This window comes from Uloborus diversus, chromosome 2 (assembly GCF_026930045.1).
Source record: "Uloborus diversus isolate 005 chromosome 2, Udiv.v.3.1, whole genome shotgun sequence".
NCBI classification, from domain to species: domain Eukaryota; kingdom Metazoa; phylum Arthropoda; class Arachnida; order Araneae; family Uloboridae; genus Uloborus; species Uloborus diversus.
In genome coordinates, this window is record NC_072732.1 from 138745370 (window position 1) to 138758895 (window position 13526).

The window sequence follows — 13526 nt, forward strand, 5'->3', positions numbered from 1 at the left end:
GATACCAGACTTAATAGGCTTAACATGTATAGCCTGGAGCAAAGGAGAGTCAGAGGGGACATGATTCAGTTATTTAAATTTATCAAAATGAAAGATGTAAATTGATTAAATTTTTGCGGGGAAAGCAGGACAAGGGGTCATTGTTTTAAGCTATTTAAATCTCAGGCTAATTTGGAAATCAGGAAAAACTACTACTTTAGCAGGGTCGTGGGCACTTGGAATAGCTTACCGGAAGAGGCAGTAATGAGCAAGGGAGTGGATAGCTTTAAGAGGGCCATTGATCTTCATTGGGGACTAATTAATTGACTAGGACCAGCCTAGCTGGGCCCAAAGCCTGTTGCTGGTCATCACATTTGTATTTGTTAAAACTTTAAATACATTGAAAACAAATGCTTTTATAAAAGGGAGATTCAAACCCTAATTCAGTGTTTGTATAAGGAGAAAAGAATCAATTGCATCCAATTCAAAGGGTATAAACAACACTTTTCGTAACCAAAACATGTAACAGTTACTTTGAAAACTACTACTGAATGTTTTTAATGTTACAGACAACAGAGACCTAAACTATTTGAATTAACTAAAATGACTCTAAGTTCTACTAACCTTAAGTGAGACATTTGCTTTTATGATGTAACTATTTTAATTTACACTTATCAATGAAATAAAATTTTTATCTTTGAAGGAGAATGAAAAGAAAGAATGAAAAGATTATTTATGTACATCAACATTTATGTTTTTGATTTTATTTTCAGAATGAAACTTGTCACTCAAAAAATAGTTTACATGATATCATGCATTTAGGTGTGCTAGTTGGCAATTTGAAAAAAAAAAAAGAAAGAAAGAAAAGCACCTCCCAGATAAAGTGGATTGAAAAATGATAAATATAAATTAGATCAATATATTGGAAAATGGGAGGAAGGGGATAGACTCTTTAATATAGATACAGGAAATTCATTACTCTAAACTCAAACAAATATAATAAGCATGTTTAGCTGATTTTACAATCAACTAAAATAGATTCGCTATGTTTCAATATTTAATTGAAAGTAATTAAATGTAAATGAGATTATTCACTGTATAAAATTTAAAGCTCCAGCAACTTTTTTTATTTGATCATAGTTACTGATGAAATGTTTTATGCTATCAATGTCTCACCTAGTTTAAAATTCACATTTGAGCAAGTCTTTCGCCTCAAGTTTAATAATATTCTACTAACTTAAGTAACTGAATTCAGTTCCTGTAGCTTATTTTTTTGCAAATTAAGTTGTTTTAGAGTTACAAAATAATTCTTTATCTATCAGCCTTAACTTAAACTTCACATAAGTATGTTTACAGTTTATTTTATTTATTTATTTATTCTTTTTTTTTTTTTTTTTTTTGAAAAGTAACTAACAGGGAATGGAGGTAACTAATGCATATTTCAAATGGGGTTTTGCTACACTAATAGAAAAGAAAAAAAAACTTTTTTCAATAATTCGTTATTGTCTACTGTTGCATATTTTTTGCCAATTATGGGCGATATATTTTAGTATTGGTATAAATAACTGACTTTAATTATATCTAAGTAAGTATGGATTTTAAAAAAAAAGTTAATTATAAAATAATGACTAAGTATTAAATTTTAAATCTATGATAAAAATTCGCTTTGTGACAATAATTTGCAACTTTAAGCAAACAAATGTTAGTATCAAAACATTTACCTTCAAGATTTGCAATTGCTTTGAAGCTTGATCTCTAGTAACAGGCAAAGGTTCTTTTGGCACTTGTCTTTCCTTAGTTTGAATAAAATTGAGCAAGTTTTTGAGTCCATCAAGGAGAACTCGAATTTCATCAGAAAAGGAATTGATTTCTTGGCCACGATCTGACAGTTTCACACCCAACAAACTATACCTGTGGTTGATTTCAGATAACTGTTGCTGAATTGGGCTCAGGTCTGAAAAATGAAAATTAAAACAAAATTTAAAAAAAAAAGCTACATTGTTAAAAGTATTCTTATTTATACAATGAGTGCCATTTAAATCATCTGTTTACAGAGGTCCCGCCATAAAGATTTATAATTTCTAAAACAAAATAATTATTGTGCTTGAAAGGAGAAAAGTACACAAAAATGAGTTTCAATTTTTACTCTCAATAATCTCAAAAAACAAATATGGTTTTGAAGTTTCTAAGATGTCAATAGAAATGATGCAGCTTTTATTATTAGTTTTAGTAAAAGTGAAAAAAGAATACCCTCAATGCCGCCAAGATTATCCGCAGAGCTTCTAGAGCTGCTAAAGCCACTGGAGATACTTGAAAGTGGGCTTTGAATACCTCTACCCAAGGGAGAACCAGAACCATATTCTGGGGATCTACGATGTTCTGAAATGTTAAAACATTTATTACTGTTTTGGCATAATAATCATTAAAAATAAAATCAAAACCCAGTTTTTAAATCATGAAGAAAATTTAAGAGCTTTGTTATATTTTCACTAATTCCTTAGCTGGTATCAATTAAAATATTGAAAGAAACTTCATATCTTAACAGCTTATTGTTATTCCTTTGAATTTCAGCTATTTATGCGTACACTTCAAGTAATATAAAAACTGGAGGGCCAGTAAATGGTTCTGATCAAGCAAGAGGGTTCAGAACAATTAACTATGGATGTAAACACACCTGAAATGAAAAGATTACTGGTTTCTTTCAGTTTATGAAACTTATAATTCATCACACAGCAACAGGCTTTAAGTATAATCCATGCTTGCCAATGAAATTGAGTGGATTAACAATGTTTTTACTCTGAAAACATTCACCCATTTTAATTCACTACCATTTTAGTAAAAAATTTCACTTTTTTATAAATATAACAGATAATTTCCTTATTTTAAGTTCAATGTGGAACTAACTTAAAATGCTTAAATCTATATTTCCTGAAAAACATTTTGCCATAAAAAAAAGAAGAAAAGATTAGCAAAATCTTCAATAGTTAAGATTGATATCTCTAACGTATATTTCTTATGACCAGCTTTTATTACAATGGTATAGATCTAAACTAATTAAATATGGCATTAAATATTTATACTGAAAATCAATTCCTCATTCATGTGGACTTTCTTTAAACACTCATAACAAGTTTAGTCTTGATACAATAAGCTTTTTGTATATTTTTTTAAGGAAAAATAACAAGTATTTTTGCTTTCATAGCCATACTCTTGAAGCTATCAACAAACATTATTCAGAAAGGTGTCCCTCACAAGGGTCAAAAAGGTAAGTCTTTTTTACATCAGTGTCACTGAAACATCATACTGCATGAATTAAAACTAAAACTAAATCACATTTTTCATTGTAATATTGTATAACAATAACTTGAGTTTGTTATTTATAGCTCCAAAACAAAAACATAAAAAATTCAGCAAGAAATTATTGAAACATTGAAAAGTGTAAAGGAACTCAGATGTGTACACTATTACTTATGGGCAATCACTAAAAACTAAGCAACCTTGGCTCTACATTTTCAGGTGTCAGATATACTGGAGTTTAATCAGTTGAAAGTTCTATGTTATGTCTTCGCAACCATTCAAATTAAATATTTCCCTTATCATTTATTTTCCCTTAAAATTCCCTGAAAAGCAAAATAAAAACAACTATAATTTATTTTTTAATTGCAAAAATGATTTTTAGAAAGAAGAGTTTCTTTTTTTTTTAAATAAAAAGAATGAAAAGTTTTTGAAATATAAAATTAATTATTCATGATTTTATTTAAAATCTAAAGATAGTGGGAAGGGGTAGTTATTTTTATTCTCACGTCTACATTTACCTTTAAAATTCCCAGTACAGTAGAAGACCGTTATAAAGCACACCTTGGGACCAGAGCTTTTGCGTTATATAGATCATTTCACAAATTTTGAAACTAATATTCAGAATATATCTATATATTAGCCCTTCAGAATGAGTTTTATCTGCAATGAGTATTAAAGCACTCATATTAAAATTAGTCATTCACAAATCAATATGTTTCACAATCAAAAGAAATTGCATTATCCTGCACTTCTGCTAGCTTCATGGTTTGCATAACAGCTGCATTTTCAAGAGCCATCTGGTATTTTCTGTTTACTATGAATACTCATTTTCAATTTAAAAGCTTTGAATTAAGATGGAAAGATGAAAAACTGTCTCAAAACTTAATTTGCCTAACAATTTTTATGTTTGCAAAGTAAAACAGAGCGATTTCTTAGACTTCAAAACCTATTGTTTACTCCTGAAAAGTTGTGCGGTTTATAGAGAATTGCGTTATATAGGTCGGCGTTATAACGGTCTTCTACTGTAATAAATAAATTTTCTTGCTTTTTTCACCAAAACACCATGTCTTAAAATCAGTAGTTATTACAAATATTACAACAGTATGGAAACTCACTAGGTGGAGAAAGTCTAGTAGGGCTTGATGGCTTTCTTGTTGGGCTACCGGAATAATGTTTCGGGCTGTCACCCTTTAGGGAAGATTCATAACTATTTCCTAAATCATTCAACTTATCAACGGTAGGAGCATAATCTGCATGTTCTTTTGCTAGTGTCTGAAAAAATGAAATTAGGAAACAAATGTTTAGTAAAATGGCAAGGAAGAGACACAATTAAGAAACTAAACAATAAATTAACAGAAACACCAAACTTATTGCATAATCCTAATACATTTTTGTATTATTATGTTGAATTTTATTAGAAAAGAATTAAACATTTTTTTTAAGATAGAAAAGCAAAAAAAAAAAAAAACGTCTCTTTTCTTAAAAAAAAAAAATTGTAATGCATTGTTCAACTGAAGAAAATCTTTTAGCTACATAAAAATTAAACTAATAATTTAAAGCAATAGTCAATAACTATCAACTGACACATAAATTAAGAACAGGGTTCATACTCTATTTGGATGAAAAAATTCCATGACTTTTTCATGACTTCAATGGAAATTTTCATGACTCGTTACATGAAGAGAATAGCACTATTTAATCTCAAACTTGGTAATATTTTGAAATGAGCATTAGCAAAACATCTAGTATATGAATGCCACAGCCTCATTGAAGCACTTACTCGTAATGGAAAAAATATAAGTGCACACTTAAAAAACTAAACTATTCTTATTTGTCTTCATCATACAAATTTTCGTAAAGTAAAAATGCAGTGAAACAAATATGATGATGCTTAAATGTCTGACATTTTTTTTTAAACAGGCAGAATGATATTGAATAGAACAAAGGTCATCACTAAGTTTCAATAAATTTGCTTCAAAAGTTACCTTTTAATGTCAACAGTGCCTTTAATCATCACGTAACTTGACAGTATTTTGGTTCTTTAAAGTAAAGCCACATAGTTTAGTTCTTTTTATGTCTTTAAACCAGATCTTTTTTGAAAAAAACATTCAGTAATGAATCAATCTTCTGATTCAAAAGTATATTTGTTTCTTTTACAAATTTGCATATTTTCAAATGCATATAAATTAATAGGGTCAGAAATTCCAGAACATGTTTAATTCTTGACATTGAACGTAGTAGTGGGTTGCATGGATTAATTTTGCGTGCCGTATGTTGGGGTTGGGAACTACTGTTTTAGAGCATTAGAATTCCTCTATTTCTGTATTCTATCGCCTGACTTAAGATCTTTATTTTCTAAAACATTCAACAAATTAAGATTCAAGTTTGGTAATGTGTTCAAGACGGAAAATATTTTCAGCCCCCCCCCTCCCCCCAGCATACGTGCTAAAAGAAAATTCATGTGTATAAATGTTGTAGATTTTAACAATGCCAGTTTTTGGATCTGTGTTTAATTTGAATTTTAAGTCTTTAAATTGTAATATTTAAGCGTTTTGATATCGTAATTCCAAAAACCTAAAAACTGCCAATAATGGGGGGTCTGGGAGCTCTCCCCTAGAAATTTTTTTAAATAGAAGTCCAAAAAACGCAATGGTAGGCCATTTTGGTAACGTTCAGGGAAAGGAGGTTTAGGGACTCTTACATCAATTATTTCAAACTGATAGTCCCAAAATCAATATTGGGCGACCTTCAAAAATAATAGAGAAAGGGGGGGCGCTCTTGGCTCTTCCCGAAATTGAAGCTTCAAAAACGAAATTGCACTCCATTTTTCATACGTTTATATGCTCTTTGAATGCATTATCGAAGGGCTGGAGTTCAGGAACCCTTCTTCAGCAATATTTCGAAATTGAAGTTCTAAAAACGCAATTTTAGACGATGTTTTAAAAGGAAGGGGTAAAAGCGTTCGCAGCTCCCCGCCATTAGTTTTTTGCTGATCGTAAACATTTTTATTGCAGTACAGCAATAAGATCGCTTGGGACATAAGATTTTCACTTTTTGCAACATAAATCAATTCTGATCGGAAAGTTTCCCAAGGAAGCGCCAGAAAAGAAGGAAAGGTGGGGGAAGGGTATGGGCGACTAATGATAATGGACTTGCACCATTCCCCCATACAGTCTTCATTTTAAAAAGAATTATTTTTTAGATAGCAGATGGTGAAATTAGCAATAAAAAACCGCTTCAGTAAAGTAGATATATTTTTTAAACGAGGTACACTTTCCAATATTCATTAATTAAAAAAAGAAATAGGGTAACTGAATCCTTACCCCAGGCAGGGCACCCGAATCACATCCCTCTTAAGGCACTCAAATATAGCCTAAAGTGGCGTTTTAAATATTTCAGCATCAAAAAATTTTCGGAAGAGAACTCTCGAACCCCTTCCTCTTAGTTCACCACAAATGTCCTAAATTTGAATTTTTAAGAATGCAGTTTCTAAATTTTTTTTAAAGAATAGTACCCTTCCTTACCAAACATGACTTATGACCGCCTAAAAGTTTTAATACTTTAATTTCGGAAACTTTTTGAAAGAAGCTTCCTATATCCTACCCCTTAAATCATCCAAAGATAGCCCAAAACAGAGTTCTTAAAATTTTAGAAACGGAAATATTTCAGGCTGGGAGACAGAATACCACCCCTTCTCCTCTCATTGTGTTTAATAAAGGCAATGTAAGTTTGTGTTTGAGATTTAATTTTCTGTTAAAAGAGCAACTCCCCAAAATTTTACGACTTCAATTTCGAAAATGTTTCGGAAAGACCCCCCCCCCCCCTCCCCGCTCTGAATTCCCTAACTCTTAACTCACTCAAAAATAGCCAAAACAGCCTTTCAATACTTCAACATGGTGAAATTTTCGGGGGGGAGAGCACCCGAACTCTTTCCCCTAAGTTCACTAAATTTGACTTAAATCTGCGGTTCCCCCTTTTCATCACCGAAGTTTTAAGAATTTAAGTTCCAAAATTTATTGAGAGAAAGCCTTCGAATTCCCCCTTATTAAGGCTTCCAAAGAAGACCTAAAGCTGAATTCTGAACAAGGGCACCCAAACAGGGGGCAAGTGGGGGCTCAAATCCCCCCCCCCCCTTTAAAATTAGAACTTTCTTGCTTTTAGTACTTTTTTCTTTGTAAAACTGAAAAACATTTCTTCTCCAGCCTATAATGAATAGGTTATTAAAACTATCAAATTTTAATAACTCTTATCTGTACTGAAATCAGTCTCTACGGGGAAAATATCCTGCTAAACCATGGGTAAAATATCTGAGCCCCCCTTTAAATTTTGCATATGGGCGCCCATGGTTCTGAATACTTCAGCTTTGAATAATTTTCGGGGAAGGGGGACCCCGAACCCCAAGACGGTCTAAAGTTGCACTTTTAAGACTCCACTTTCGGAATTTCGCCTAAAGAGAGCCTCCCCCCCCCCCCCTCTTGACATTACTAAAGACAACCTAAAAGTTTTATGACTTCAATTACAAATACTTTTCGGGAGAGGGTCCCAAATTCCCTTTCTCTTAGGTCCATTTAAGTATAGTCTCAAAGAGTTTTTAATACATCAGCCAAAACATTTTCATGTTAGAACACCAAAACCATCTCTCATAAATACACCAAAAATTGCTTAAATTAGTATTTTGAATACTCCAGTTTTCTATTTTTTTAAACCTCCCCCTTCCCACTTTTACATCATTAAAGACAGCCTAAACATTTTTGACTTTTAAATTTTTAAGAGTTTGCGGAGGAGAAATCCTGAAGCACTCCTAGCTTCAAAAATGGCTTTCAATTCAGTTTTTCAATATTTTATACTGCAGCCCTTGAGTAGCCCCCCCCCCCCCTCTTAGATTGTCCAAGATATAAACGTTTTAAGACCTCAATATCGTGGGTTAATTTGCGAACTTGCCCTCTTTGCACGAGCAGGGTTTTTCGCAAACTTGTGCTGCCGTTATTTTTCTCGTTTCCTTTCTCTCCCCCCCCCCTATTTCCATTCTAGCGAATGTTGTATTGAATAACATTGGAATTTTGTAATTCCTCAAGTCTATTGTTAAAACTGCAGGAACGGTTGCCCATCGATGTTTCAAACCAGCTTGAAATTTCACCCCGATTCTTTCTAAAATTCCCTTTGGATGCCCTTTGTTGTGGTGTAAACATTTCATCTCATCAGCAATCACTTTAAATCGATGATTCAGATTCAACTTGAAGACATTTTAAGAGCGCAGATAATTTTCACTTATGCGTGTAAAGTTTGCAAAAAAAAAACTGCTAATGAAAAAAAAACTGCTAATGAAAAAAAAAACGAAAGGATAATCGAAAATAGCAAGAGAAAAGGCAAAAATTTCAATTGGAGACGATTATTTCGAAAAATCAGGGAGAATAGCGAGCAACTCCGCGGTCTGCAATGCAGTGAGTTGGAAATAACAGAGTTTACACATTAAAAAAAAGTCAAACGGCGAGAGTCTAAAAAGCCACTCCTCCAAAAGCACGTTGCAAACAAAACAAGCCCATGACGGAAAATCAAGAGAATGTCGATGTAAATTCGTGGTTACGGAACGATCTAGTGGTTAAAGCATATTTTTCAAACACTCAATTTTTCTTTTTTAGTAAAAACTGAAAGAAAATTCATAGAATTTCTTTCCGTCCCAACCTCCGTCTCGGAAATTTTGTCCAAGACGGAAATCCGTCCTGAGACGGAAGGTCTTGCACCCATGGAAGTGGATGCAATGAGATTTCAAAATTCAAATTTGATTTTTGGAACGTTCAATTTTCCACTTTCAATAGCTTTATGTGCTATACTGTTAAATCACTCAAGATTTCAAATGCTCTTTTAGCTACTGCTCCTTTCTCTTTGTCCAAGACATTTTTCCATGACTTGAAATAAATTTCCATGACTTTCAATGAAAATTTAAATTTTCCATGACTTTTCCAGGTCTGAAATTCTGTTATTTTTTTCCATGACTTTCCAGGATTTCCATGACCCGTACAAACCCTATTAAGAAAAATAAGAAGGCATATGCAACAATACCAGCATATTTAATCTAAGACCTATGTAAACGTAAGCTTTTTTTATTTTTTTCTTTTTTTTTACTACTATCATCTATAATGTAATGATTTTTAGTTTTCAAAACAAGTTCATAAACATTTTAAGGATATGGAAAACAAAAATAAATTTCTCATTTCGAAAAGAATGAAAGAGATTTTCTCCTCACTTTTGTTATTATTAAGTAACACGTAATTATATTTATCAGACTGAGTAAAAAAATAACAATTTGATTTATCAAGAAGGTTGAAAAAAACTTTGTTTCTCGGCATAAACACAGTACAAATTTTATTTATTAAAATTACCCACTTAAAAAAAATAATGAATGAGCAATACATTGTGAACTTTCAAAGAATCGGCAAGTAGCACAAAAAATCCCAAAAAAATATATCAGTTTGTAAATCATGAAGAAAGTTTTGCTTTAATACATTAAATAAAAAGTTAAAAGGTTAATCACAAAAATGATCAAAGTAGCAACTCGGCAATAATTAAAAATTTAGTGTTTAAATATACCTTAACTTTCTTAATACAAAAAGAAAATAGATTAAAATCACTAATCAGTGTTTATTAATAAAGATATTTCAAAGATACAAACAAATTATCTAACATAATTAATGAATACATTTATAAAAATAATAATCCTTACCTTAATTTCAAGACTCTGCCTACGCAAAACTTCCTTATCTAAAGCTACAGGCTCCAAACTTTCTACTTTAATTTCCATTGAATGCAGCCATTCCAGGACTTTAGCTCTCAATGATTCATAAGCAGATAATTGCTCGGCCCTTTCTTTATTTTTGCGATGCTGGTCATTAAGTAAATCTCCTAATTCTTTCCACTGCTGTTCCAAAGCTTTTACTTTTTCTTTGACAACACTTGTATCAGTAACGTCTCTCTTACCAATGAGGTTTTTACCCATTCTCACAACTTCTTCAAACTCTTCCCTTCTGGCATCTTTCTGATTGATAACATCTTCAATAACACTCAAATAGTGTGCCTCCGAATGAGCAGGATCTCTGTTCCGAGTTATATCAAGCATTGTAGTCAACCATTCTTCAAATCTGACAGCAATGTTGGAGAATAAGCCAAGTGCTTTACAAACCTAAGATAAATTTTAAAAAGAAAATTGAAAATAAGCCAATTTTTTCAACAATTGGACCATTCCACAGAAAAACCGAATTCCGACACATTGTTTCACACATGGCAGCTCATACGTTTCATTAAAAATAATAATTTAAAAGGGTAAGGAACAAAATTTTGCTGCTTCAGGAGTCACAAACATATGCGTGATTTATTAAGCAAAACTGCTTGCTCATTACGTTTTAAAATTATTTCCTTTTAGTGAAATATTTGTGCTGTTAGGTACAGAACAAAATAACAGCTTTTCCATGAAATGGCCAAATTACTTATTAATGAAATCGAAGGATGGAAACAATTGCTAGAAAAATGAAAAATAAGTCCAAATGAAAATTATTTTGAATTTTAAACAAATAAATTCATATTTACATTGCTAAAAAACAAAATATTTTCATAAAATACATGTCAAAGTAAAAAAAAAGAAGAAAAAAGAAAAGAAAATGAAGCAATAAAATATATTAATTGGAATCATGAAACTTTATTTCAGTGTTTTGTTAATAATATTGTAGATTTTAAAACAAAACAAAATGCAAAATGAGAGAAACACATTTGGAGTTTTGAACAATGCATCCATAAAATATAACAATAAAATAAATTAGTAAGTATTTTAAATTTTCAACATCAATTCTTTTCAATATTGAGAATGTAGTTGAAAGTTGAAAATGTTGTCTCGTTACCCATACGCATAGTAACAAACTGATAGTAAGTAAAATCAAAATTCTAAAATTGTAATATTGTTATAAGCATTGAATAGATATTCAATACTGTTCTTAAACCAAAATAAAAAAACTTATTGAAATAGAAAAAGAAATAGTTTTTGTTCATCAAAACATAAAACTTACTTCTTCTAGCAAATCTGATCTTTTTTGAGCTTTCTCACAAAGTTTTTCAAATCTAATATTAGCTTCCTTCAACTTAGATTCAATTTTTTTGGCTAATCTTTGATTCGAACTATTTAGAAGATCTCGAGTTGAATCATTTACAGCATCTAATGTGGGTTTTTGTCCATCAATGTCAGCTAATATAACTTTATGTGACTGGATCTATAAATCAAAAGAAAAATATTAAATGAAGAGAAGATAACCAATGCATTTATTATGAAAAAAATATCATGATCTATAAAATATATAATCAAAAACATGTTAAGAAACTAGACTGACAGTAATATTTTGAGAAATATTTATCAGGTATGACACAAAATATTTTGTTTATCTTAGAATAGTAAGAAGCAAAAAAAAAAAAAAAAAATCACACATCCATATTTACAATTTGATTTATCAATAAGGTAAAATTATTATAAAAATTACCTGTTCTTCAAGTTTGTCTTTTATTAAGCTAACAGGTCTACTCTGGTTCCTGAGATTTGATTCAACATCATCCAACCATTTTAAAAACCTATCAAGTCCATCTTGAATATCTTGAGAATGCAATAGAGCCATTTGTAGTTCATTAGTTTTGCCATTTACTATATTGCACAAGTTATTGTACTCATCTTCCAATCTTTTGACTTTACTTTCAATAGCTCTTTTTTCAGAAGGACTGATATCAGAATCCTCTAACATATCGAGCAACGCAGTTGCAGATTGCTTTGCATTATCAATGAGACGACCTTGTTGTATTAGTTCCATGTTCAAAGCTTTGACACGATCCAATTGATCTTGAATTGCTCGGGTATCGGCAGCAGTTGGCTCTTCCACAATTTTCTTTGCAGTTTTCTGTGTGTTGTTAAGCCAAACAGTAGCTTTTTCAACACTCTCTACAAAATTTCTTTGTTTGTTGTAAAGAATACTAAATTTATCACCCAAACGATCTATTCTATTGAGCAAATTTTGGAATGCAGTGGAAACTTCCTGAACTTTAACTTTGATTTCACTTTCTGATGGCTCCAAATGTCCCAACCTTCGAGGAAGGTTTGTTCGATAATCGTTCAGTGCTTTCAAATAGTCCTAAAAAAATATATTAGAACATTTAGAAAAGTAATAATAATCAAATTGTAACTGAATCACTCCTTAAAAGTGAAAATTTTGCTGAATATGGGATCCTCTTCTGAAAATGATGAATGTTAGTGTTGCTATCGTTTTTAATGGGGCTTCACAACATATCCTCAGGGGCTGGTACAGGGTCCTGAGGCAAGATTAATTTTGAGCCCCCTCTCCCAAAAGATTGCCATTTCTCTGAATTAGATCCATAAACTTAGTGTTTCAATAAACTCAAAACTGTATTATGAGCAAGGGGTTTATCTATCTTTTTCGAGGAGGTGAGTGGTCACTAGTAAATTCCAATAACTCGCATAATTATGAAAAAAACTGCATATCAGAAATTATTTATTTGAAACTTGTATGTAATGTGTGTGGATGACTAAAGCAGTCTGGTAATTATTTTAATTACAAGAAAGCCAGTATTATTATTAGAGTTACACATAAATATGAGAGTACAAACATGATTTACTACAAAATGTACTAATTTGATATGATTTAAGAGAACAAAATCATAAATTGCGTCTTAAATGGATAATTGACTAACTGAACATTTTCCACACATAATGGTTTCCTATTTATGTATTTATTTGTGTCCTTTACCTCATTTATAATAGCTCCCCCCCCCCCTTTTTTTTGAGCCTTGTCAATAAGATTTGTACTAAAGGCAAAACTATACTTTCAAGAAGTGACTGCGTTGTTTTTTTCCATCAGTTTCGATGATGTGTTGTTTCAATGTATAAACCTATTTCGTTTTATATTTTATAACTATGTCAATAGAGCTCCGATAGCCTAATGGCTAGAACGTTGGGCTTCCAAGCGAGTGGCCCTGGGTTCGGGTCCCAGCCGGAACGAAAGTCTTCAAAGTATATTTTAGAGCTCCAATAGCCTAATGGCTAGAGCGTTGGGCTTCCAAGCGAGTGGCCCTGGGTTCCAGTCGCAGCCGGAACGAAAATCTTCAAAGTATATCTTTAAGCCGTGCTGGCTCAGTCGGTAAGGCGCCAGACCTGTAACCAAAAGGTCTCGGGTTCGATCCCGGAGGAAAGCGTCGATGCTTTCAGT

At 31.8% G+C, this 13526-nt stretch overlaps 1 protein-coding gene across 1 annotated transcript in view; it reads right to left on the bottom strand.

Annotated features, from left to right (window-relative positions):
• LOC129216046 (dystonin-like) overlaps positions 1-13526 on the bottom strand; it is a 446756-nt gene that overhangs the window by 80431 nt on the left and 352799 nt on the right. Inside the window, exons 36-41 of the mRNA XM_054850190.1 lie at positions 11796-12434; positions 11331-11531; positions 9998-10453; positions 4392-4548; positions 2230-2358; positions 1701-1933 (exon numbers count right to left, since the gene is read on the bottom strand). Of these exons, the coding sequence (XP_054706165.1) occupies positions 1701-1933; positions 2230-2358; positions 4392-4548; positions 9998-10453; positions 11331-11531; positions 11796-12434 (1815 nt within the window). The remainder of the gene's footprint in view (positions 1-1700; positions 1934-2229; positions 2359-4391; positions 4549-9997; positions 10454-11330; positions 11532-11795; positions 12435-13526) is intronic.